The sequence below is a fragment of the Trichoplusia ni genome, chromosome 17 (assembly GCF_003590095.1).
Source record: "Trichoplusia ni isolate ovarian cell line Hi5 chromosome 17, tn1, whole genome shotgun sequence".
NCBI lineage: Eukaryota > Metazoa > Arthropoda > Insecta > Lepidoptera > Noctuidae > Trichoplusia > Trichoplusia ni.
In genome coordinates this window covers 7,353,063-7,380,073 of record NC_039494.1, presented here as the reverse complement: position 1 = coordinate 7,380,073, position 27,011 = coordinate 7,353,063, and the positions used below count along the sequence as shown (strand labels likewise).

Below are 27,011 nucleotides of genomic sequence, written 5' to 3'. Positions count from 1 at the left end.
CTTTAAGTTCATTCAAGTGAATATCTGATAAGCAATGTGTCCTATTTTAATAACGTAGAGAAACTATTTCACATTAAATTTGATTTCACAGTAATCAGATAGGGAATTCGAATTCGACTCCTGAGTTTTAAGAAAAGACATGACATGTAAAACTAATAATATATACTTGCAGATTATATGATTTCATTTAATTTCAGTGTTTTTAGTGCTATTTAAGTCTGAGGGGTAATTTCCCAATGCTTCTGTATTAAAGGTTTTTACTATAGACACAAGGAGGAATAAAACAATTATTTCATATGTTTTTTTTTTATATTTGGGACAACCATCAAGGGATATTTATTTACGGAATATAATGTCATCCTAATGCAGTAGTGCCCAGAAAACGGCTTGCAAGAGAAAAATACTGTCAAACGTCGACAAAATGGCAAAGACAGCAATTTATGAGTACAAAGACCATGTTTTAATTAGGTTTATGCACAATGTTTTGACTATAGTAGGTATTACAAAAAATTGGAAACTATCTTCAACCATCTTACATTTAATTTTTATTCTCTGTCACATTGTTCGTCGAAATTATGACATTTACCTTGGTGTTGCTATACTAAAAAAATATTTTAAAACTAATTTATTTATAATTCATCTTCGGCTTTCACTGGATTCAATGGTGTCATACTCTTCAGGGTTGAGTCCAGGAATTCCATTGATGATGAGAAGATATGCCTGTTGCTGTACAGGAACCAGCCTATCAGAGCAATGAAGACCAGTTTGAAGAATCTGTCAACGATGTAACGACTGGAAAGAAAAAATAGCTTTTTAAGTGATCTGCAAAAGTAGGATAAAACTCGACCGTTTTACTGACACTGTGTGTCACCAGGCTGTATCTCATAAACCGTCATAAAATTGTTTTATATTTTTTAAACGCTTAATAAGCCTGTATGAATATTTGTTGCTCTTGTGTTTTCAAGTCAAACGACTGGACCAATTTAAATGAAATTTTGCTTATAGTTAGGTGACATACTGGATAGCTTGTTTTTTAGTTTATCGGAATGGATTGTGTATTTCTAACAAGCTTTGGATCAAAATTGATCCCATGGGAATATAAAATCGGAAAAAACCTGTGTTAATACAGGTAATAAACTATTTGCATACCAAGTTTTGTCTAAATCTGCTAACCATTTTTGGGTGAAAAAGAAATGAAAAAGGACTCAAATTTATGTTTATTATAAATCCCTCTGCACTAGACGGAATTTATCTGACATGCCTTGTTCAAATCGTAAGGTCTATGATGACCACCGGACCCTGTATCTAGTACCGGGTACGTTTCTATGAGTTTACGATCCATTTTATTCACTTTCGTGCAAGTAAACAAAATGGATTACCCCCATATTTCGCCTTGGGGCAGATTTTCTCTCTCAGTATTATGTGGGCCGATCCCGGCGGCACTGCAATGCCGGGCCGACCCGTGACGAGAGTGGAGCGAGCCCCGAACATCCCGTCAGCATACAAAAATCAGTTTAATATACTGGTCCCTCAGTGAGGGAACTTTCAGATATTAAGCTGAAAAGAACAGATACTACACTTTGATCTTAGCCAAAAGGCCGAGAAGCGATACTGATTTTAATTTACTCGGGGTAGTCATTCAGTCGTGGAAAATCTTAACACCGCCATTCAGAAACGTGACGTCACTGGCACAGCGCCATCTAGGAACAAGTGTCAGTACTACGGCGTAGGTACGCTCGCTACTTGCCTACTTGTTTAATAATAATAATAATAATAATAAATCTTTATTTCAGACCAGGTCCATATAAAAGTAGGTAACACAAAACATCAAAGAAATAAAATAAAATACAAATTACAACACAGTGTGAAGCTTAACCAGTGTCTTAGCAACTGAGAGTCCCACCTATCAGTCAATACGTTTAGGACGCTATTGGTGCTAGTCCGCACTCGGTGAAGAAGTGAAGCACTGCGTTTTCTGATGATGGCATTAAAACCATCAGTGTGCGCGTCAGCAAACATGCCCGAGGCACTGCAGAACCGCGGCAACCTGAGCAGCGTCCTAAATGTATTGTTGTATTGTACACGCAGGGCGTTATACGTCATCCGCGTATAGTTTACCCACAGAGAACACGTATACAATGACTGGCAATAGGCTTTAAACAAAGTCACTTTTACCGAATCACTGCATCGCCGAAACCTGCGGGCCAACATATTGCTTCTGACCGCCAGCGCCCTACGTTCCCTCTCCAAGTCTTTATCATCCTTCAAGTCCTCGGAGACCCAGTGACCGAGATACTTGAAATTCGAGACTTGCTTCAACTCGCTACCACTTAAGGTGACAGGAACTGTTGCATAACTTTTGTTGCTAGCCTTAAATATCATAATCTCACTCTTTCTCGAATTGTATTTCAGTCCATGAGCCTCCGCATACACTTCACATATTCTAACTAACTTTTTTAACGCTGCCATTGAAGGGCTCAACAGTACCATGTCGTCTGCGTAGCTTATGTTGTTAACACAAACACCGTCTATGTGACATCCGACGCCGGTACTGTTGAGCTCACCAATAAGTCCGTTCATATACAGGTTGAAGAGTCTGGGTGAGGTCAGGCCACCCTGTCTCACTCCACAATTCAACCTGTACACTGCTGATGACGCCCCAGCCCATTTCACTACATTAGTCTGATTGTTGTACCAATGTTTCAATAAGGACACAACCTCCTGGTTACAAGACGTTTCATCTTCCAACTTTTCCCATAACTTTCTGTAAGAAACGAGGTCGAACGCCCTTGACAGGTCCAAAAAGCAAGCATACACCGGCGTCTTTCTGGTCACGTAGTACTGAACAGTCTCCTTGAGGCACATGATAGCACTCTCTGTTGACAAACCTGTCCGGAAGCCAAATTGTTGGTCGTGGAGGTTGATATGTTTATTCAAGTGCTGGTCAAGCAGACTGTCCAATACTTTGGCCACTATTGTGGCTAAAGATATCGGCCTGTAATTTGATATATCCGAGGCATCTCCACTCCTGTTTTTAATTATGGGAATTACAACTGTATGCATTAACCGATCTGGTAGGTATGAATGGCTAATACAGAGATTAAAAAACATTGTTAAAATCCGCGGTAAATGAGCTCCTGCGTACTTTAGATGTTCTATACTTAGACCATCATGACCTGGTGACTTGCCTTTGACCATACCTCGGATAACATTCTTCACCTGCTTATTAGTGAACCTGACAGCGACATCCGACTCCGCACTTTTACATCTCTTTACGTCCTTGTGAGTGTCTGTAGGAGACAAGGAGTCTATCTTTTACGTTTACGGAGAGGTATTATGTTCTGAACGCTTAATTGAACGTTATGAGAATTTGCTATACATTGCGCAGTCACTCAGCGTTATTATCAAAGGCGATGTTATAACGCCGGCAATGTATTACGTGGCCGATTTTCTGGCAATGATTAACGTTTTTGGACTTGTCACTAATACTGGTCACACAAAGTCTGTTATGCTTTGTAATAAATGGTGTATATAAAATAGCCTTGCAAGGGGTCTCTCAATTACAAAAAGAACTGTTTATTTGTAAAAAAACTTTACCAAGTTCCCTACATGTACAAGTTATATTTGTATTAAAAATGGCAGCATTTAAAAAAATACCTTTTCGAACAAGCTTTCCAGCTGTTTATCTATCTTTCAAAGCAACACTTATCAAACGAGCACAATTAAAAAAGGAGAAACGAGACATAAACTTGCAGAATTAAGCATAGGCTTGCAGGAGATGAAACAAAAAATTGAAGCTACCCAAAAATTTCAGCCTGCTAGCCTATCCGAAACTGCCTTAAAATTGACTTACAAAAATCCAACTGTAACTACAAACAGACAAGAAAGTGAGTGTACAATATAAAAAACGTGGTTAAATACAAATTAGATTTTTAGAAGAAGAAAAAACATTATTCCATACATCGTATGCAGTTTCCTGGCCCTCGGTATGTTAGCCGGATCCTCATGACAGCAGAACTGCCTGGTCCCCAACACGTAGTTCTTGAGGTACTCCTCAGGGTTCATACTGCTGATGTCTGTGAAGAAGGTCTCGTTATCTTCTGCCGTAACTCTGTTCCGAAGACTCTTGTAGTTCTCGTTTCTGAAGTCCCATTCTTTGGTGGTGTAGTATTGTAAGACGTTCAAACCATGGCTGATTCGCTTCTGCAGGTTGATCATGCTGTAAAGAGGTTAGTTTTAGTATATTAATTTGTCTTTTTATAGGTTACTAGCTTTTCGCCCGCGGCTTCGCCCGCGTCGAGGTCGATTATATTGCGTTTCCAAGAGAACTCTTCAAAAGTCCGGGATAAAAACTATCCTATGTTCTTTCTCAAGGTCAACTCTATCTCTGTACCAAATTTCATTAAAATCAGTTCAGTGGTTTAGACGTGAAAGCGTAACAGACAGAGAGACAGAATTACTTTTGCATTTGTAATTTTAGTTAGGATTTGACAAAAATAATTTAAGTAGTTCATTAGGTAGGTTTGCCAAGAATATTGAATAAGTGTTTTCTATTTTATCACATCTTAAAAAAGTAAGGGAGATTAAAAGCATTTAAGGTGATGAAATATATGGCAGTGGGGGCGTGTAAAATCAATTCCTAGGTAGTAAAAAACGTACTGGTAAATGACGTCAAACGGGTTTTTTATAAAAGAAAAATACGTGTCCAAAATTTTTTTTTGATATATCTGTCACATCGAAAAAGGAAGAAATAGATTTATTTCGTCAAATATCCTATTGAATATGCAATAGCAGAGATCGGCAACATTTGGTTGAGCATCATACTCGGGTCATTTTATACGCAATTATTTGTTTTTTTTTCGTTAAGAATTATTTGCGGCTCCCAAAAGACTTCAAAGCTTTGTTGATTTTATTTCCCTAGAGACAAAAGGTTGCCGACCCCTGGACTAGACCATTCCATACCATTTTTAAACAAAAACAACGAAATCTTATAGATACAACAATTGAACTCTATCTACAGGGTGTCTCAGTAACAGCTAACTACAGGGTGTTACAAAAATACTCACAAGGTTTTCTTGCCCAGCAGAAACAGCAAAGCATCTACCAGGTAAGCTGGTAGGATATGGCTGAAGAATACATCGATCTGATGAGCAATCTTGTAGGACTTGATAGAACCACCTGGATACCACAGCGCCACTGAATATGGGAATTGATTCACGAACTTTTCACCTGAAAGGTTGAAGATTTTAAAACTAGATCTGTTAAATCATAAATGTAAATTTTTCTTGTTTTTTTAAACGGCTCCCGCATCAAGGAATTTAATCCTTGCGTCGCGGGGATTTCATAAACATACAATTCACATGCACATAGACTTGGCATGAAAATAGACGAGCACTTTTCCTGGTCCCAACATGTAGAATACATTTCTAGTAAATTAAGAATATTGTTAAGTAAAATGTACCATCTAAGCTTTAAAGTTCCTATTAATATATTAAGGTGTATTTATATGTCACTAGTCGATTCCATTTTAAATTATGCTCTTGATAGTTATGGATTAACGTTCAAAACTAACTTGGATAAATTAGAAGCTCTTCAAATTCGATTTCTAAAACTACTTGTCACTAAAAAAACGAAAAGCAGTTGTAAAGGAGATTATAGAAAATTATTCAAAATATGCAAAATACTACCGATCACTTTCAAACATAAGTACCTGATTTTAGTTAACCACCATAGTAACCAAAAGCATAACTTAATTCATGTCTACAATAACCATAATACACGATCTATGGCTGCTGGTAGATTCAATGTACCAAGAGTCACCAACTACTTTGGTGACAGAACACTAAATAAGAGACTACCGTATCTATTGAACAATCTGCCAGCAGACATAAGGAATGAAACAAACACAAATAGATTTAAACGTAAATTAAAATTATATTATTTAGAAATATTATGAGTCGTACATATGTGTACTGTATGTGTATGTGTGTATATGTATGCGTGTGCATATGCGTATGCGTGTATGTATGTGTATGTGTATGTACACGCATATATTTGTACGTATGTATGTATGTGTCTATATTTTGTGTGTGTCTATGTGTATGTGGTGCACATGTGTGTGACTCATTTATGTTTTTATTATATATATTTAGTAATAAGTACATTTAAGTAAGATAGTAACTATGTCTAGAGACTCATCGACCCCACAGTCAAACCATTGCAACGGTTTTGTGGGGCTTAGTTAATAAGTTACCTACCTATTTGTTTAAAGATAAATAAATAAATAATAAAAAATCCACACACAACAAGCATTCGTGGGTCACACAAACGCTTGTCCCGTGCTCGGATCGAACCCATGACACGTCGCGCGCAGAGGGTTTGGCGTGGTGACTCAACCACTCGACTATCCGTGCAGTCAAGTATGAAAGCAATCAATATTGAATATTGAGGTATTGACAGGCAGTGTGTTGGTCTATGCACAAAATAGGAAGAGGCGTTTGCCCAGCTATGGGGCATAAAGAGGCGTGGGTCTCATATAGGTTGGTATTGTTATTGACACTCTCTATGGGTAAATTAGCTGTTGCTCGCTGTGATAACATTACCCTACTTTAAAGAGTCGGATAAAAGTAGCCTATGTCAGCCTACGTGTCAGCTTAATCCATACCGTATTTCATCGAAATCGTTTTTCAAGTAAAAATAATCTTGAAAAATAATACTTACCCAATTTTATGATCTCCGCCCACGTCATTTCGAAAACTTTTGACAATGTTAGGTTGTAGATTTGTGTGGTTTTCGGCCTGAAAAGTAAGATTGAAAAAGTAAATCCATTGATAAAAATTTACTTAACAAACATGACTTCTATATGAGACCACGACATGAAACACTTGAAGATACAAAAGATTGTTATAACTTAAGTCTGAAACTAAAATATCGTAATATTAATGATCCTAAAAACGCCTATTTTATCTAAAACCTTTTGAGTTTTATTTGGTAGTGAGGGTCAATAGTAGCTTTCTAAGGTCTACTGGTTTACTGTATTCTATTACGATCTAAAATATTGCTTTAATTAAAAAGGTCCATTACGGGTCCATTCAAGAAGATGGATGAAGATGCATGATGTTCTCATGTTTCGTACAATTCTTTCTCCCACAACCAAACGGTGTCGACCATGACTTTGTCTATAGTCAGTAGCTCCATGTATCTGTCTCTCTGTTTTTTTTTAAAAACGACTCCCGCTGTAAGGGATTTAATCCTTGTGTCATATAAATCACATGCACAAAGACACCCAGACTCAGAACAAGCATCCGTGGATCACACAAATGCTTGTCCTACGCGGGGATCGAAACCGACGACGCTCACAGTGGTTTGGCGTGGTGACCTCAACCACTCGGCTATCTGTGCAATCGTCTGAGCGGCACACGCCTACCGATGATCCAAAAAAGGTATCTGGCAGCTGGCTACGGTAAACGGAGGAAGGGGTGCTGTGCAGTACCTTGGGGGACCCTACTGTTTTCTACTACTATCTAATGGACATGTTACATTGTGTATGTCTTGTACTATACTTACTTATCAAGTGCTGTAACATAAGCGATGAGTATGCACGCATTCACAACAACATCTACGGATATTGCATCGGCTGTGTACGATGGTTCGCAATGCATAGTACGGATCACACCTGAAAATAATATTGTTTTACCAACAAAACATACAAACGGTTTCAAATAAAAACGGATTAGCCAAACTCGATGAAATTATGGCATTCAATAACAGCTATTTCGAAAAAAGAATCAAGAAAATCGTTTTGTCCAGTCCGAAGGTCTGAGGTAATTAATTGAAAATCTCCCATTTGAATTCGGTCGGAAAATTTTAGAAAGTCTAAAAACAACGCCCGTACAACCACATCTCCCACCACTCGCCCTATGTCTGTCACCACACCACACTCACAACTCTCACACAGGTCGCTCGTCACTCGTCACTCAACTATTTCTAATTAGTGTCGTCCAGTACCGTGAGGAAACACTTCCGCGTTAACGTTAAACTTGAGAGCTCCAATCAGAATGCTGTACCCCGCTTCGTACACCTCAGATGGTTGACAGAATTGTTTAGAAGAATTACACTAAGACAAGTATTGGATACTTCAGTCTTCTTTAACATGCTTAAATAGAAGAATACCTTTTCCGCTCCCTATCACAAGACCAGTGGGCCCGTTCAGGTTGTCGACCCAACCTGGGATGGGTTCTTTCCAGGCAGCAGTTACTGAAAAGGAAAAGAAATTGGGGGCATTTATTTTTTTGTCTTGCCAGTTGAGTCTTACGAGAATCCAAATAGTGTTAAATTGAATGAATTTAAATTCAGTAAGGGGCGAAACAGTCACGAATTTCCAATGATTGTGGTGGCAAAATTCTTAGGAAAATACGAATAGTGTCAGATTTAATCCAATTTCCATTCATTCATCGGACACTGTAAATACACGACTCGCGACCTAGCCGCGTCAGCCCATGATTAAGGACTCCGGTTGGGTCTGAAACTAGTCGGACGAACCCGATAAATACGGGTGAGTAAACCGTTGCATCATTTAATAATGAATCAGTCTCACGATAGTTACTATAAAAATACTCTAAATACTGGATGGTATTCGTTGGTATTCATTGCTGATTCTGGCTTACATGAGTTGCAATGACAGACATTCGCTTTTTGTTTAAAATACAATTGAATACCTCGGTTAATGTAACTTTAAAATATGCATATCATCTACATGCCCTGGTCTGTTCATTTACCTATTGATGGTCTGGCAATGGCTATGGGGAACTTGCCGGAGTACTCCGCCACCAGGTCCTCAGTTATGGCCTTTGTGTAGGAATAGGTGTTCGGTTCTGATGATATCAGCCTGGAAAAAAAAGGAATCTATATTAATATCAATAAAGCGAAAGAACCTCTGTCCGTCTGTCTGTCTCGCTTCCACGTCAAAACTACTGAACTGATTATAATGGAATTTGGTACACAGATGGACCAGAGCCTGAGACAGGACCAGACAATTGAGTTTTCAACGAACTTCAACTGTGGAAGGGAATTTCTCGTTCTACATAAACATCAGTCTTCTTATCGTATGGTTGATGTACAGCCTGGTGTCAGAGTGTAACCCGCCCGTAGTCCTCTGACGTGACGCAACACACCCTTGAAACATTCTCAGGAGTGTCGCGCCTCACCACGTTTTCCTTCACCGTTTTCAGCAAGTGCTAATTACTTTTTAATACACACATTAATTCGAAAATATTGTATAGTGGATTTGAACCTACGACCTTTGACTTGGCAGTCCAACGTTCATACCACAAGGCTATCACTACCGGTATTAGCATCATTGTGTATGGGTGAATAACCGGAGATAGCATATCAATAATATTACTTTTAGGGTTCCGTACTAAGAGATTGAAGCGGGACCCTTATTTTAGACTTTATCCGTTCATGTATCATCAGGGTGTATCTGCATTTAACATTCGCAGTTACATTATTAGATATTTTCTTCGAAACTGCTTCCGCGGTGCTGAATTTTATCCTTGCATCGCGGGAGGTTTCACAAATATTCAAGTCACATGCACAAATACACCCAGACTCAGGACAAGCATTCGTGGAGCACACAAAAGTTTATCCTTCGCTTGGATCGAACCCGTGACACGTCGCGTTCAGAGAGTTTTCGCAACCACTCGGCTATTCGTGAAGTTTAGATAGTTTCAATTTTCACAGATGATATATTTCTGTTATCGCTATAACACAATGAACTAAACATAGTCTATGTTACGGAACCCTTCATAAGCCTGTCCGATTCGCACTTGGTCAGTTTTGTTGCGATTGCATTCCATGTAACATTCGTGACGTAATATTTCCTTTGATAATAAAATTATTTAATTGTATGTTTCAAACGACGCGATACGAAATTTAATGAGGTCAGATTTTATCTGGCGTTGGAATTGCTTGTCGGTTTTCAGTGGGTCCGTCAGTCTGTTCGTCTGTCACCACGCTGAATCTCATGAACGTTTTTGTAACATTGCAACATTTGCAACATTTAATATTTAATTATCCTTACGAAACTCACTAATTTCATTATTTCTAAACAACTGCTCATTAATTTTATACTTATTTACAAGACACAAAACCTACATTTTTATTTTATAGAAAACTAGCTGTTGCCCGCGATTTCCTCCGCGTGGTTAGAAGATATAAGTTAAGATTTATATCTACCCTGTTTTTTCCACTTTTTAAATTGTATCTTCGCTCCTATTAGTTGCAGCGTGATGAATTATAGCCTAAAACCTTCCTCGATGAATGGTCTATTCAACACAATTTTTTTTTCAATTTGAACGAGTTTTTCCTGAGATTAGCGCGTTCAAACAAACAAACTCTTCAGCTTTATATATTAGTATAGAGTATAGATAACAACAAATATCAAAAACAGATTTCTTTGAAAAAAAATATAGTAAGTTTGTTTATCTTTAGCCTATATCTACAAAACCCTCACTTCGTCTAACTCCCACTTGACCGGTTTTTCACGTCAATTTCATGCAGTTTTCACTTACAGTTAAATAATTAACTATTACATGTAGGTACTCTTACGCATTGATTACCAAGACGGGTTAGTCCGGGTGGATAGGTAGGTTAAAAACGTAACGATGCCTTTTTTATGATCGTTAACTAATAAACAACCAGTTAAACTAATATTAACCGCTTTTGTTAACTGGCTTGGCGGCCATTTTGAGGAGTATATTTGTATTGCAAAACCTTTCTAGGTTGTGTACTAAAACAAGGAGACGTCGACATCGCTGTCTGTCTGTTTGTCATCCGATTGTGTATGATAAAGACGATTTTTTTCTTTTTATTTGGTGTTATTTGTACGGAACCCTCGGTTTTCCGCATCTAGCTCGCTCTTGACCAGTATTTTTAACGTCAGGATGCCGTTATTACCTACAATGCTGTTAGTTTCCTGTATATCAGACATTTGAAGAGGCTATAGATAGTATAAACCTGTATACAGCTATGTTATTGAAATATAAATTTTCTAATTGAAAGCCGCCATTTCCAGATACATTAAAAAAACGCGTGGTCCATCACGGGATGAATGGTAGATGTGAAATATCAGAAAATTAATACTTAACCTATCTATACTAAGACTAACATTATGAAGTTAAAGAGTTTGTTTGAACAGGCTAGTGTCAGGATATATTGGCATGATACAAGAATTAAATTCGACACTGCGGGAGTCGTTTTTCTAAATACCGCCATAGGCACAAGATCTCCTTTCAGTGTTTTCTTTCATTACGTTTCAGTGGCGCCTTCAAATAGTGAAGGATCTACAAATAGCTTTTAAAAAGCCACATTATGAACCTGAATATAATAGAACCTGCAGCTTCATGCTTCATGAAACCACATGGTCTCCACACCATCTGTGGAGCATATTATTGCTGATGCCTGCCTGCAGGACTGTCCGAAGGGGTAAATGTGGCCCCAGTACACGAAGGGCAAAGAAAGGAACATGTTTGGGTTATAGTCAGTAGAAGTGTGACACCCCTTTCCGCTCAACCCAAAGCGGAAGAAGACATTTGATGATATCCCATCCGAAAAAAGGTCCATAATAACTTACTTTGGCTCCAAATATTGAAGAGTGTCATCATCCATCCATTCCACTATCTCTATTATCTTCCTTGGGTTGTGGACAGCTGGGTACAGCTTCTCCTCCAACATTTCAAGGTCACAGCGACAGTATGCCGTCGACAGATGGACAAAGACCTGAAAAGACAGTAATACCACAACTTTTACACAACGCCATCTAGTGTTAAAATAAGCAAAGCTTGTGTTATGAGTACTGACAACTGATAACCATACTTATATATTTGTAAATACTTACACTCAGACACAGAACAAATGATCGTGTTCATCACTCAAGCATTTTTCCTGAGCGGGAATTGAACTCACGACCTATAGTATTGCAGTCAGAAAAAACAACCAATGTACCCCAATGGACAGACAGTTTACTCAATGAATGATGAAGTGAATGACTGAATGGATCTCCTTATCGTATGGTTGATGTACAACCTGGTGTCAGAGTGTAACCCGCCCATAGACCTCTGACGTGACGCAACACAGCCTTTTGTTTCGTAGTGTTTTATGAAAAAGAGGCTGAATACCTGTAAATTCTTCATAGACTCAGCCAAAGTCAGCATTCTCAGGGTTCCAGTCGTGTTCAAATTAACAGCATCCTTCAGCTTTTGGTCAAATCTAGAAAAAAAAACGTCATAAAAAAGGATGGCCTTAAAAAGATTTTTATGAAGGATTGTAACGCATTGCCATATACCGACACAAAAACGCGTAGCAAGGCGGTTCAGGTTTAGTCAGTAAGGGTCTGACACTACCCATTCTCTCAACCGAGGAAGCACCCCATGAGAATTCCCCCGCCTTACCAAAAAACGAGTCCAAAACTGTGTCCCAAATTCCCGATACACCTATTTGATTTAACGTCAGTTAATAAAACGTTCCATGCAGACTCACCTAACGCAAGCGGCACTATGAAATATAACATTGCATCTCTCTTGAAGCTCCTTCTTATCAGCATCCGATATACCGAGCTCGGGTTCCGTAATATCACCATTTATAAGACGAACCTTTTTAATAGCTTCGGGATCTTTGTCTCTTAAAAGATCGAAGACCTAAAATAAAATAATAATTATAAACGGTAATGACGGAGTCTTGCAAGAAACCAGCCATCTGCAACACATATTATAGTAGACGCGCGTGTGCTGACACAGCTGCACTCTCTGTTCCCGCACTCTCATAGCGCGATGAACACGACCGGAGAGAGATCAGAAGCATTAGTCATTGTCACATGGAACAACATGGAAGCTGTGATATTTATATTACTACAATGCATATATCATTGGAAAACTTGGTGTGCGCCTTGACTTTTACTTGGCTGTCCTGTGATCTAACCACAAGCCCACCATAGCTTGAACTTATACATCTATAACAGTCGTTTCAGGTAGTCAAAAGCTAAGAAGTCTGACAAAGTGTCAACCAGCCGAACTAAGGGGTATCGTGTTGAGCAGGCAACTGGGTTGGGTGGGGTGGGATAGGCAGTCGCTCCTTGTAAAACACCCCAACATAGTTGGGAAAAGGCTAGGATAATCATGATGAGCGTTATTTAATGACATTGAGGATTATACAAATGTCTTTTGGCTAGATGAATTGGACAAATTTTCTAAAGCTTTGATAAATCTGTTAATATTGAGGTTAGAAGTAAGACACGCCATGTCCTCATCCTAGGTAACTCTTGGTCCAATATCCATGTAGTCAATCTCCTTTCCACATGGCTTCTTCTTCTATGAGTCTCTTGCTATCTCCACTTACTCTTTTACTCCAAAGATCCTTAAGTCTTTCCTCACATCCTAGGCCCTTCTTCTGCCGCATCAGCAAGTACACCGTCCCGATGTCTGGACAGCAACGAAGAAGCTTCTCCAGCAAGGCCTGCAACGGAGAAGAATTGAGATATAATATATTTTTCAAGTGTATGATGTGTCTTTGGCCTACCCATCGGCTGTGATTTTCACCACGTTTTAATACAACTTTCGTGTTTGTTTGTCGTTCCGGTTGGATTTTTGCAACTCAATTTTGAGGCACTTCCCGATAAGTTAACATTCTGAAATTTTCAGGGTAGCTTCAAATGCAAATTACAAGTATAATTTTACAATTATTCAAGTCACACAGACACCCAGACACAGGACAAGCATTCGTGGATCACAAAATTTTTTATCCTCCGCGGCGATCAAACCTATGACATTTCGCGCACACTAGGTTTGGCGTGGCTATCAGTGCAGTCCCTATATTATACACCATAGAATTACATCAGTGAAATCAGCAAACAGACATGTTATCATTGACCTACAAACTATAAAGCATGAAAGATATGACTTTTGTATGTATGACCATTCACAATTATCACAATAATGTGTGAAATGGTAACTATATTCTGTTTGAAACCATATCTATACTCTATACTAATATATAAAGCTGAAGAGTTTGTTTGTTTGTTTGAACGAGCTAATCTGAGGAAATACTGGTCCAAATTGAACAAATCTTTTTGTTTTGAATAGACCATTCATCGAGGAAGATTTTACTCTCTATAACATCACGCTGCGACTAATAGGAGTGAAGATACAATGGAAAATGTGGTAAAACAGGGCAGGCATAAATCATAACTTATATCTTCTAACCACACGGACGAAGTCGCGCGGAACAGCTAGTAGTAATAGTACACTTGAGAATTCACTTGTTAAAGTTCACCGAGCAGCTCGCTGTAGTGTTCTAGTGTATCACTCTTTCACGAATATTTTGTCTAGATTATCATCTTATCGTATGGTTGATGTACAACCTGGTGTCAGAGTGTATCCCGCCCGTAGTCCTCTGACGTGACGCAACACACACTTGAAACATTCTCACGTGTGTCGCGCCTCACGATGTTTTCCTTCACCGTTTTTAACAAGTGATAATTACTTTGTAATACGCACATGAATTCGAAAATACATTGTCGTGGATTCGAACCTACGACCTTTGACTTCAGTCCAACGGTTATACCACTATACTATGACAGCTATTTGAATAGTTAACTAACCTTATAAATGATTGTTTGCGTAACTAACTGTCTGTCATCAAGCGAAAGTTCAAATAATCGGTTACTGAGCAAATAACTCCTCAGTTAAAGAGATTAAGTAAGGTTTAACTGTTACTCAAAAAGATTTACTTTAACTACCGACAAATAAAGAAGTGTTGTGTATTGCTTTAAATATATTAGTTTATGAATGTCGCGGTGACCTTGCAGTTCTATGCACGGGTTTTTATTCACGAGGGTGCAGGTTTGATGTTAATGCTGGCAAGTTACCAACGTGACTGTTTTCAAAATTATATTCTTTTTTAACTAAATTATTAATAATAACCAATCTTTAAGACACCACTGATAAACAGTGAAGAGAATCGTGAGGAAACCTGTACATCAGATAATTGTCAACTCGCATTGAGCTAGCAAAGTGATCAATGCTGAAAAGGTTCTCTTAAAAAAAATAGGCATATCATAAATATTCTAAACGTGAAATAAAAAGTATTGTTTTGTAAATAAATTAATAAATTAAAAACAATAAAATGTTTCATAAAACACATATAATTGCTGTACCTACCATTTGTATTAAAATTAATGATCAAAAACGTCCGTCATAAAAAGCGCATAAAAATTCGTTTCAGTACAAATACAAGAACACATAATGAAACGCGTACAATCATTACAAAGAATAAAGTAATCTACTGAAGTCTGTTTACACAACAACTGTACAAAATCTTATTCAATGAGTTGCTCCCTCTCAAGTCGATTGACATTTGTACAAATGACATTTCCTTCTTCAAACTCTTTTTCTTTTCAAACTGTCTTTATAAACAATTAATAGATTTAAAAAAATCTAAAAACCCACGTTTTTAAATGTCACTCCATTCAAATTGTATCAAAATTAGTCCAGCCGCTTTTACGGCTTTGAAGCTACATTGCAAATTTCAGCCTGCTAGCTTATCGGGAAGTGCCTCATAATTGATTTGCAAAAATCCAACTGGAACGACAAACAAACAAAAACGTGAGTGTATAAAAACGTGGGAATAAGCCTGCAAACCTCTAACGGGAATTTAAAAGAGACTGCGACCCCTGAGTTTGTTTCGACATTTCTTCTAAGGGTAGTCAGATAGGAAATGTCGGCTCCAGCGTTCTCAAAAAAGACATGTAAAAGTGATGAAGTATCCAATTTGCAGAATAAATGATTTCATTTCATTGGACTCAACATTTAATTAAATTTTAATGGAGTGTATTACCTTCCCAACGAATCCCGTTCCACCTGTGATGAGCACCGACTTCCCAGCATAGAACTCAGGAACGGTGGGCGCCATGATGAACTGGGGAAAAACAGAAGAAGATTAAAAAAAAACTATTTTAGAACATAGTTTTTCACTTGCACTTATAAGTCCCAGTAGTGTTCCTGTAGGCAATGGAGCGTTCAAGTATTACGGAACGCAATTTTTGAAGACTTTAGACCCCCCTCTCCCTTATATAACGCATCGTAACGTTTTTCATTACCCCCCTCCCTAAACGTAACATTTCCCCGCAAAAATATAGACGGAAAGGGTTGCGGTTTAGCAAGATTCTAAATTCCTAGTCTTATATTTGAACTAGCTGTTACCCGCGACTTCGTCCGCGTGGTTAGAAGATATAAGTTAGGAATTTGTGAACGGAAGCAGTCGAAGATGAATAATTTTCCCTGTCTTTTCCACATTTTCCATTGTATCTTCGCTCCTATTAGTCGCAGCGTGATGGTATATAGCCTAAAACCTTCCACGATGAATGGTCTATTCAACACATTTTTCGATTTGGACCAGTAGTTCCTGAGATTAGCGCGTTCAAACAAACAAACAAACTCTTCAGCTTTATATATTAGTATATAGATAACAGGTAGTCAGAAGCTTGAAAAAGTCTGACAACCAGTCTAACCAAGGAGTATCGTGTTGCCCAGATAACTGGGTTGAGGAGGTCAGATAGGCAGTCGCTCCTTGTAAAACACTGGTTTGAAGCTGAAACCGGTTAGACTGGAGGCCGACCCCACCATAGTTGGGAAAAGGCTAGGCCAATAATATACATAACATACGGACAGTCAGTCCCATTGGATATCGGGAAGTGGGTCTTTAACTTGCAAGATTTGATTACAGACAAAGGGACAGGTGAAACTGAATAAAAGTTTGATGTTGGCCTAATGGCAAGGACGTGAGACTACCGAGTCAAAGGTTGTAAGTTCGAATCCCAGCACGCTTCCTTTTTGACGAATTAATATGCTTACAATACAATAATTTCTTACTAAAAACGTCGAAGCAAAACATCGTGAGAATACTGGCACAATTTAAGCTTCGTCAGAGGTCTAAGGGCGGTTTAAACTCAGACACCAGGTTGTAAATACGATAAGAAGAACTCATCATCGGCCTAGCCTTTTCCCAACTATGTTGGGGTCGGCTACCAGTCCAACCAGTTTCAGCTAAGTACCAATTTAACGCGCCTCCCGGAACACGGAGGAACTCGTTACGACAATAATCGTCACCCATCCACGGACCAACCGAGTCAAGCATAGCTTAACCTGTGATCGAATCACTTATGCGGTTATAGCTTAGCCACGAGCTCCTTACGATAAGAAGAACTACCTCAACCAATTCTTCTTAAGAACTTTCTATTTTTTTTGCATTCGATAAAACTGTACTTTTCATAATGACATTGCAATTGAATAAATATAACATTGTTTATAATGAAAGGACTTTAACATATTATAAATATTTATGTTTGTTTAAACAATGAACTACTGTGTATTGCACTTTAGGTCAGGGAATGGCATTAAGATACAGAACTATGTAATATGGAGGAGTCAAATTATATGCACTTTATAATATTATATTTAACAACTTTCACACAACGCCATCTAGTCTTAAACTAAGCAAAGCTTGTATTATGAGTACTAGACAACTGATAAACATACTTATATATTTCTAAATACATACATAATATAGATAAATTACATCCAGACACAGAACAAATGATCGTGCTTATCTCACAAACATTTGTCCTGGGTGGGAATCGAACTCACGACCTTCGGTATAACAGTCAAGGTCACTAACCACTAGACCAACAGACCAGTCAACTGTCAAAGACTTTGCAAAATGGTCACCTACTATTGTGACGTCATCATTTTTTGTCCCGTTGGTTGGACTATGCCCAGCGGTGGGTTATTCAAGACTGATGATGATCATACATTAACATTCTTGAAAGACATGAAGCGGTCAAACAAATTTAATGTCTAATTTGTGACAAATAGGATCTAGAATCAAATTAGCAAAAAAATGGTCTTCTTACACATTTATGAATCAACTGTTGCCTAACCTCATTTAAGTTAATGTTGGAAAATTTTAGCTGTCTAAATTTATCACATGCATTACATTTATGCTGAGCGATATGATGCGAGCAGCCGAAGATAGATCTCCATGGCGTGTATTTGGGGACGCCTATGTCCAGCAGTGGACAAATATGGGCTGATGATGATGATGAAATTAATCACGGTTACAGGTAGGTGTAGCCTGGTGACAGAGGAACGGACTGGATTTTAATTATAGAGTCCCGTTTTTACCCTAAAATAACAAAATAATTTGGTATCTGTGGACGTCATATGCATTAGGTACAAGTAAATATTTAAATTATAAATACCATTTTTGATCATTAGGTCTTCACAAAAAAAAAGCTTTGGTGCATCCCTTATAATTGCAATCATTATTTGGCACTTTTTTGCAAAAAAATTGGTTGTTGTTGGAAAGAAACTGGAATAGCTCCCCCCGACGAAAAAACCTCTTATATTTTTTATAGTTTATTTTTTTCCATGCCTGTCTGTCGTTAGATTATAGCTCTTGAACGGATTGAGCGATTTCAATATAGTTTATTTCGTATAAAAGGTAAATTATGATATTAGGGACTTTTTAAAATGTTCTGTTCATCTTGTTTGCCGTTAAATTTTATAGAATAACTATAATTAATAAATAAAAAAAAATACCCACGTTTTTAAATGTCACTCCATTCAAATTTTATCAAAATCGGTCCAGCCGTTTTTATAATTGTAAATTATATTGTCATCTGGTTCGAAGCTACCCTGAAAATTTCAGCCTGCTAGCTTATCGAGAAGTGCCTCAAGATCGAGTTGCAGACATCCAACCGGAACGACAAACAAACAAGAAAGTGAGTGTATAAAAACGTGGGAAAACCTCGAACCCTTTATACAAAAACCACTTTACACTTAGCGGCTTTAATTCTGTTAATATTGATTTACAAACTATCGGTTTTCATGACTGATGGATCGAAGGATGCTTGCAATATCGCACATAAGAACGGAAGTTGAGAAAGTACAATATCCAATTACACTTGTAAATTAATTCTAGATTAATATTCCGACAGGATGTTTTGATATTAATTGCTAACAATATCAGTTGTGTTGTTAAAATTACGACAGACATTCAATTTTAATTACTAGTTAACACATGTGTATTTAGTTGAAGAAATGATGGACGGATAGTTGAATCGTGTACGTAACGGCAGATTGTTGCGCGACGTGTCGCAGGTTCGATCCCCGCGTGGGGTAGGCAGTTGTTGCACGAAAGCTTGTTCTGAGCCTCAATCTATATCTATACTAATATATAAAGCTGAAGAGTTTGTTTCAACACGCTAATCTCAGGAACTACTGGTTCAAATTGAAAAATTCTTTTTGTATTATCATCGAGGAAGGTTTTAGGCTATATACCATCACGCTGCGACTAATAGGAGCGAAGATACAATGGAAAATGTGGAATAAATGGGGATAATTTTTAGTTATTGTATTCGTTTCAGATACTAGTAAGTTAAAATGAAGTAACTTGAGTTAAAAATAACCTTGAAATGGAAACAACACAACAATGTGCCTACAAATACTAACAGGTCAAATTTAAATACTCATTTTGAACTTTGCATTGCATTACAATATTCAATATATTCACATATTTACTTCAACTGCAAAATTGCATTCGTTAATACGTTTTAAAACTACAATATTGGAGGCGCCATATTTGTTAATTTTTATTTATTGGATTCAGTTTCGCTTATTATTTAGTACCATTTCTGGGCCAAAATTAAACTATTAACAATGGCCGATGCATGAAAGGAAATTGGATTAAATTCGCTCCATTTTTTTACGGACTGAATTTTCAGATCTACGTTTGTAATTTTAAATGTCTTCTAATCACGGTTCATGAGATACAGTCAGTCAGTTGACTTTCAGAAGTATCGTTCCGTTTTGCCATTCGATTAAGGAACCATAGTAGGACCCGTAGTACCTAAGTGTAAACTAAGACTCAAAAAAGTGTCTAGAATAGTTTTTGCTCTCATTCATTATTAAATTACCTAATTAGTATTCTCATTTTAACTTTTACTTATGTTTTAAACATTATTTATTGAAAGATAGAATAGTAGGAATAGGAATTATAAAAAAGTGCAGTAATATTATCAAACAGACAAATAGTGTAATTAACAGATAATACCTGCGAGAGGTCAAAATAACACTCAAAAACTCTGATCCCGATTGCTTGTGGCAGATTGATAAAGATAATAATGTTTAAAGTACTGTTTGTTCACAATTTTGAGCACCTTCTGTTGTAATAATTCCTATGTTTCTTGGCGTTGGTACGATTTCCATTTTTAAAGTACTTGCTGTTACGGTTCATGAGATCCACGGAGGTGACGGACGGACACACAGTTGGGCTTAGTAAAAGGGAGCGCTAAACTGTTTTTCAGGCAGAACTAAAGCGATCCAATGTGACCCAAAAGGTTATATTGACGACCTTTGACGTGGCTCTGAGGTGAGCCGGCAATGGCCGGCATCCTCATGAAATTTTCCTTCACCGTTTTTAGTAAGAGACAATAACTTTGTAAAACACAGGAATTCAGAAAGACATTGGTATGTGTCGGGATTCAAACCTACAACCTTTGACTTGGCAGTCCAACGGTCACACCACTAGACTATCACCAATAAAGCTTTTAATTAAAAGAAAACACCTAAAATAAATTAATTTACTTAATTAGAAGCACTGATCAAGATGAGCCTTATATCAAATATAAATAATTAATAATTATTGCACAAAGATATCATATTTATTTTTATGGTAGAAGATTACCTAAAAACGTACAACTCGGAAAAATATTAACTGTAAGAATGTGGATTGGCAAGATTATTTAATAAAAATAATAATTATATACTTATTGGTAAATTATTTTTAACTCCTTCGCATTTTAAACTAAAGTCCTCAACAAGGCCTCGACATGTTGGACATGTGTCCCCGTGCACGCCTTTAAAAAGGACCGAGTCTCTTCACATGAAGTTATCTCGTAAATAAAAGAGGTAAAAATAATAATACCAGCCTTTAAATATAAAACTGGGTACAGATTTAATTTATTTATTTATTTAATTATCACACTAATCTACCATTACAGGTTACTTAACCTAATGCGGTAGCTAGGACTAAACAAAGGTCGAAGTATTTATGTGAACTAGGGTTTCAAAGATTGAATTATTATGCACATATTTGCAGGTCTAAATTCCAGCAACTGTTTTAATATGTAATTTTCTGATAATTCTGATATGCATAGGCAATAAGTTAGCCCAACACACCACACATGCCCATCATTGCTCCTCCTGGAATTGCTTATTGCTTCATCCACTTTTCTCCTAGATATGAAATCCTTACTATTTACAATTCCCATGTTTCAAACTTCTGTCATTTCGCGATTTCTTGGAGTTCTCTAATTATATAAGAAAAAAAACTTTTGGGCATTGATCACCACGCTAGCTAACTCCAAACGATTGTTATTCAATAATATATTTTTACGAATATATTTTTTAATTTAACATGCAACTCATTTGTTTTTATATATTTTCAATCTCTTTTTGTAAGTATAAACCTTATGCAGGTATATTATCGATTCCAAAGAAATACTCTGCATTCATTTACACACTTTACTCGCATTTTAAAATTGTCTGGACTTTAAAAGAGACTGCGACCCCTGAGTTTGTTTCGACATCTCTTCTAAGGGTAGTCAGATAGGAAATGTCGATTCCAGCGTTCTCAAAAAAGACATGTAAAAGTGATGATATATCCTACTTACAGAATAAATGATTTCATATCATTTCAAAAAAAAATAAAAATTGAATTATTTTTTTTGATAGGAGTTTTAGTTTACAATGCTTTTTAGCAAATTATTGTTATATTTCTTTTTCTCATTTTTGAGTGTGTTTGCGGTATTTTTTTTTGTAAAATATTTTCAATCAACCAATCAATCAATCTCAGTATTAACAAGACAAAATGAAACATAATTATTTGTATAATAAAAGCCTTTTATTAAACTTTATCTAAATTTAACTAATTTCTGTAGACTTGCTTATAAAAAAACACATTTTCGAAAAAATTAACTCATAAAGAAGTGTCACTGCTTACAAATAACGTGTGTACACACACGCACACATTTTTTAATTATTTTTTTAACACTTACCCGTTATTTTAATTATTATACACAGCACTTTGTCTATATATGATAGCCACTGAACTCCGTACCACGAATCAACTGACTGACTGACGATCGCGTTATGCACAGCACTGTTGTATTGTCCATACGTTTTAATAACTTCAAGTGTAAAAAAGAGTTAAAAAACGCGCAAATATTTTTCTTGTTGCGAATTTTGTTGAAGAATTTTCTATCCATGCTTGTTGACTTGGATCGTCTTGTTGCAGTTTTAGAATTGATATCAAAATGATACTGAATGGATAGGCTAGTGGTTGAGGTCACCACGTCAAAACCCTTGAGCGCGACGATTCGCGGGTTCGATCCCCGAGTGGATATGTATTATTGGAATCCACGAATGTTTGTTTTGAGTCTGGGTGTCTTTGTGCGTGTGACTTGAATGTCTGTGAGGCCACAATATGTGCCACAGGAGACATAAGACATAATGTTAAAGAAATGCAATTATATCATTTACTAGTTGTTGCCCGCGACTTCGTCCCCGTGGGTGGAAGATATAAGTTATGATTTACATATACTTACCTGCCCTGTTTATTTTCACATTTTCCATTGTATCTTCGCTCCTATTAGTCGCAGCGTGATGGTATATAGCCTAAAGCCTTCCTCGAAAAATGGTCTATTCATAAAAATAATTTTTCAATTTGGACCAGTAGTTCCTGGGATTAGCGCGTTCAAACAAACAAACAAACAAACAAACTCTTCAGCTTTATATATTAGTATAGATATAGAAATATAGATTTCTATATCAAAAGCAAGTTAATTAATGTTACAGAAATGCAAATATATCATTTATTCTGTAAGTAGGATATATCATAACTTTTACACGTCTTGTTTGGAGGTCACTGGAGTCCACATTTCCTATCTATCTAAACTGAGAAGACATTTATCAAATTACACAAAAAATACATTTGAACAAATCATCATCTAATCTATACTTCTATATACTTAATATATAAAGCTGAAGAGTTTGTTTGTTTGAACGCGCTAATCTCAGGAACTACTTGTCCAAATTGAAAAACTCTTTTTTGGTGAATAGAACATTCATCGAGGAAGGCTTTAGGCTATACCATCACGCTGCGACTAATAGGAGCGAAGATAGGTGCAATGGAAAATGTGAAACAAAAACAGGGCAGGTATAAATCATAACTTATATCTTCTACCCACGGGGACGAAGTCGCGGGCAACAGCTAGTATAAAATAGAAGGAAACTCTAGGGATATAGAGTAGGGACACATAGGTCTCCAAGTTGCAACACAGCACTTAGTCTACCACTTTTCGCATCCAGACCAAGGCTGCTAGCTTATTTATATATTACTAGCCCCGAATGTCCCAAAGTTGGGCAAAAGCCTCCTTACTCGTCTTCCTCTTCATCATCTTCAGCTCATATTCGTCCACTGCTGGACATAGGCGTCCCCTTCATTCTCCTATGTTTATCATAACAGTTGTTTAGATCAAATCCAGGGTACCCCGCCACTTCAGCCCGGGTCACATAAGAAGTGATAAACAATTGAGGTTATCATACATTGTTATAAATAAAACAGTTTATTGAACTATAAAGTAATTTTTGGGCAGTAGATTGATAAATGATGACGAGGAAGGTCCCGAATGAGATTGGATAAACTGGAGACAAAGACTAGAAAACACAATATTGACCAGCCTTTTGGTCTAGTGGTTAGTGACCCTGACTGCTATACCGGAGGTTGTGGGTTCGATTCCCACCGAGGACAAATGTTTGTGTGATGAACACGATCATTTGTTCTGTGTCTGGGAGTTATTAATCTATAATCTGTAATGTAATATAAGTAGGATATGAAGTTGAATACTGAATTGCCGAAATGGATGTTTGGATGTTTGTTACTCAATCACGCAAAAACGGCTGAACGGATTTGGATGAAATTTGGTATGCTCATAGTCATTGATATGGAAAAGAACATAGGCTTCTTTTTAGCCCGATTTTTGTAATACTTCCCGAGGGAAAATTGAAAAGGTGTTTTATAATCTATAAGCTCAAGAAAGGGCTGTCTTTCCATGGAAACGTGGACCACCGAACGCTGTAAACTGAAGTCCTCGGGGACAGAGTCGCGGGCAACAGCTAGTTAATACATAAATGATTTTCCAGAGCCCAAAAAACTGTTGGTATATTTATATTCAGATCACGTCTCATAGACAAAAGAACAATGCTTTTAAAATCTACAAGGAGACTTGTAAGTGATGCTATTTTGTTTATGGCTACCAATACAGGAAAACTATTGGACTTCCCTACCGGTTTGTATATATGAATTACCTGTTGGTTTAGTGGTTAGTGACCCCGACTGCTTTACCGGAGGTCTTAGGTTCGATTCCCACCCGCGACAAAAATTAAATGAGCACGATTATTTAGTCTTTGTCTGGGTGATTTTTTTCTATAATATATAGTATTTAGGAATATGTAAGTTTGTTTATCACTTGTCTAGTACTCATAATACAAGCTTTGCTTAGTTTGAGACTAGGTGGCGTTGTGTGAAACTTGTGGAATATTATTATATTATTTATTTCTATATTATTATTAATTTATTTCACCGACTACAAATAGTCATGACCTACGTAAAAAACCTTTCGACTGCTGAGTCAACATTCTTAGGTTTCAATCCCGACACTAATTAATCTTTTAGAATTCATATGCGTATTGGCGGTTGCTAGCTTCACCTGCCCGTATGTCTGTTATAGGTTTAAAAACATTAACTTCCTTTAACAAGTCGGATAAAGTATGCTTATGTGTTAATTCGAGATAACAACTATCTTCATGCCAAACCTCCATCCAAAACGGTTAAGACGTTTGGACGTGAAGAGATAACAAATATACATACACACACACGTCCTTTCGAATTTATTATCTATACTAATATATAAAGCTGAAGCGTTTGCTTGTTTGAACGCGCTAATCACAGGAACTGCTGGTTTAAATTGAAAAATTCTTTTTGTGTTCAATAGATCATTCACCGAGGAAGGTTTTAGGCTATATAACATCATGATGTAACTAATAGGAGCGAAAGTACAATGGGAAATGTGGAAAAAATAGGGCAGGTATAAATCATAACTTATATATTCTAACCACGCGGACGAAGTCGCGGGCAACAGCTAGTAATTGTATAATCACAGAGTTATTACTGTAATTATGAATTGGTAAAACGGTGTAGGAAACGTGCCCATCTAAGAATGTTTCAAGGCGTTTTTAACCACGCCTAAGGCATATATGAGAAGGTTATAATATGACAACACATCAACAATGAGATAAATAATTATTTGAATTGATCAGAAAGTAACAAAATATACAACCATGATCAGCCTAGCCTTTTCCCAACTATGTTGGGTTCGGCTACCAGTCTAACCGGTTTCAGCTAAGTACCAGTGTTTTACAAGGCGCAACTGCCTATTTGACCTCCTCAACCCAGTTACCTGGGCAACACGATACCCCTTGGTTAGACTGGTTGTCAGACTTTTCAAGCTTCAGACTACCTGTAGCGACTGTTAAAGATGTAAGAATAACAGCTGGGACCTACAATTTAACGTGTCTTCCGAAACACGGAGGAACTCGTTATGACAAAGATGGTCACCCATCTACGAACCAACCGCGTCAAGTGTAGCTTAACCTGTGATCGTTTCACTTATGCGGTTATAGCTTAGCCACGAGCTCCTCTTAACAAAATATACAACCAACAAACAAAAAAACTACTGCGTCAAAACTGGTGAAATTATAATGGGACCAAATGCATTGGGGTTTTTAATATATCAATGACAAAATGACAGTTATTCAACGTTCAATGAAAGAAGAATCAACGAAATCGGTTCATCCAGTCCTCAGTTATAAGAAATTGAAAATACAGATGAATTGACAACCTCCTCCCTTTTGAAGACATTTGAAAATATTATCATGATAGTTTTATCCAGTACTGGCAATGATTTATTATTACGAGCCATTCTTCGTAACAGGTTTACTTCACAACAACTTGACTTTCAAATTAAACTGTATATCAGTAGTCAAAGAAATTAAAACTGTACTAAATTATGATTATCCAATATAATTAGCAATTCAGTATTGCGTCGTTGTTATGACTGTATTTTACGTAAAATTAGAACATGGTTTGTGAACGCCATCTAGGATTTTGTATAAGAACTAAAGTAAGTCAACGTAGTATTGTGCTGTGTCAATAGATGGCGCTATTATCAGTGTTTTATTTTTGAAGAAAAATGTAATCGTTGAGATAGTTTTGTTAATAATAGAAATCTATTGTAAGGTTATAAAAAGAAAACAACCAAAAACCTTAAATTATTTTATTATTCAAAACATTTACAACACATTATATTACACTTTGATTACTTATGCATAAAACGCCAATATTCTTTAGTTGCGCAACTGTAGCGCAACAGTTTTATCGTTAAAATAACAATTACAATATAATTGTATTTTGAAAATAGTAAGTACAATATTAAAAACTCAATAATGTTATTTACATATGTACAGTTTTTGATTTTGTTTCAGGAAAGTCATTCTGCCTCTCTGTGACATTTAGAGGACTTTTTCATAATAAGTCATTTATACTTTTTGAAGCAAATCTTTGGTTATAAATATAACTTGATTTGTTTTAAAATAATATTGACATGTTTACAAATTTTAATTTTTAAAACTACACTAAAACAAATTCTTTTTTTCTTTTCTCTGACATATAAGGAGTTTAAGAGACAGCGATAGATAAGATGAGAAATTGAAGATTGTTGTTATGACTTTAGAACAAGCGTAGGGCTAACTTATTTCAAAACAGTTTCTCAACAGTGGCAA

At 36.8% G+C, this 27,011-nt stretch overlaps 1 protein-coding gene and 1 non-coding gene across 3 annotated transcripts; both read right to left on the bottom strand.

The window, feature by feature from the left end:
- Nucleotides 1-525: 525 nt before the first annotated feature.
- Nucleotides 526-22,289, bottom strand: LOC113502606 (putative fatty acyl-CoA reductase CG5065). Of its 2 annotated transcripts, XM_026884250.1 has the most exons (13): nt 22,169-22,289; nt 15,889-15,969; nt 13,393-13,509; nt 12,538-12,695; nt 12,177-12,267; nt 11,633-11,778; nt 8,778-8,887; nt 8,173-8,256; nt 7,567-7,675; nt 6,721-6,797; nt 5,067-5,229; nt 3,962-4,219; nt 526-792 (listed from the first exon to the last, which is right to left on the bottom strand). In XM_026884250.1, exons 2-13 carry the CDS (start codon nt 15,961-15,963, stop codon nt 630-632), a joined length of 1,551 nt encoding a protein of 516 aa, XP_026740051.1. In that variant the 5' UTR covers nt 15,964-15,969; nt 22,169-22,289; the 3' UTR covers nt 526-629. The 2 variants fall into 2 exon arrangements, with proteins under 2 accessions (XP_026740051.1, XP_026740052.1); XM_026884251.1 differs by lacking the exon at nt 22,169-22,289 and having other exon boundaries at nt 15,889-15,993.
- Nucleotides 1,418-1,610, bottom strand: LOC113502738. The gene has a single exon (XR_003401378.1). It is a non-coding gene; the product is annotated as a U2 spliceosomal RNA (small nuclear RNA).
- Nucleotides 22,290-27,011: the final 4,722 nt, after the last annotated feature.

Bases quoted from the DNA above. Each gene is read 5' to 3' on its own strand.
- LOC113502606 (XM_026884250.1), bottom strand. From the start codon at position 15,963: ATGGCGCCCACCGTTCCTGAGTTCTATGCTGGGAAGTCGGTGCTCATC. The intron at 13,510-15,888 runs GTAATACACTCC...TCTCCGTTGCAG, and splicing joins GAACGGGATTCGTTGGGAAG to GCCTTGCTGGAGAAGCTTCT. The intron at 6,798-7,566 runs GTAAGTATAGTA...CTTACTTTTCAG, and splicing joins TATGTTACAGCACTTGATAA to GCCGAAAACCACACAAATCT.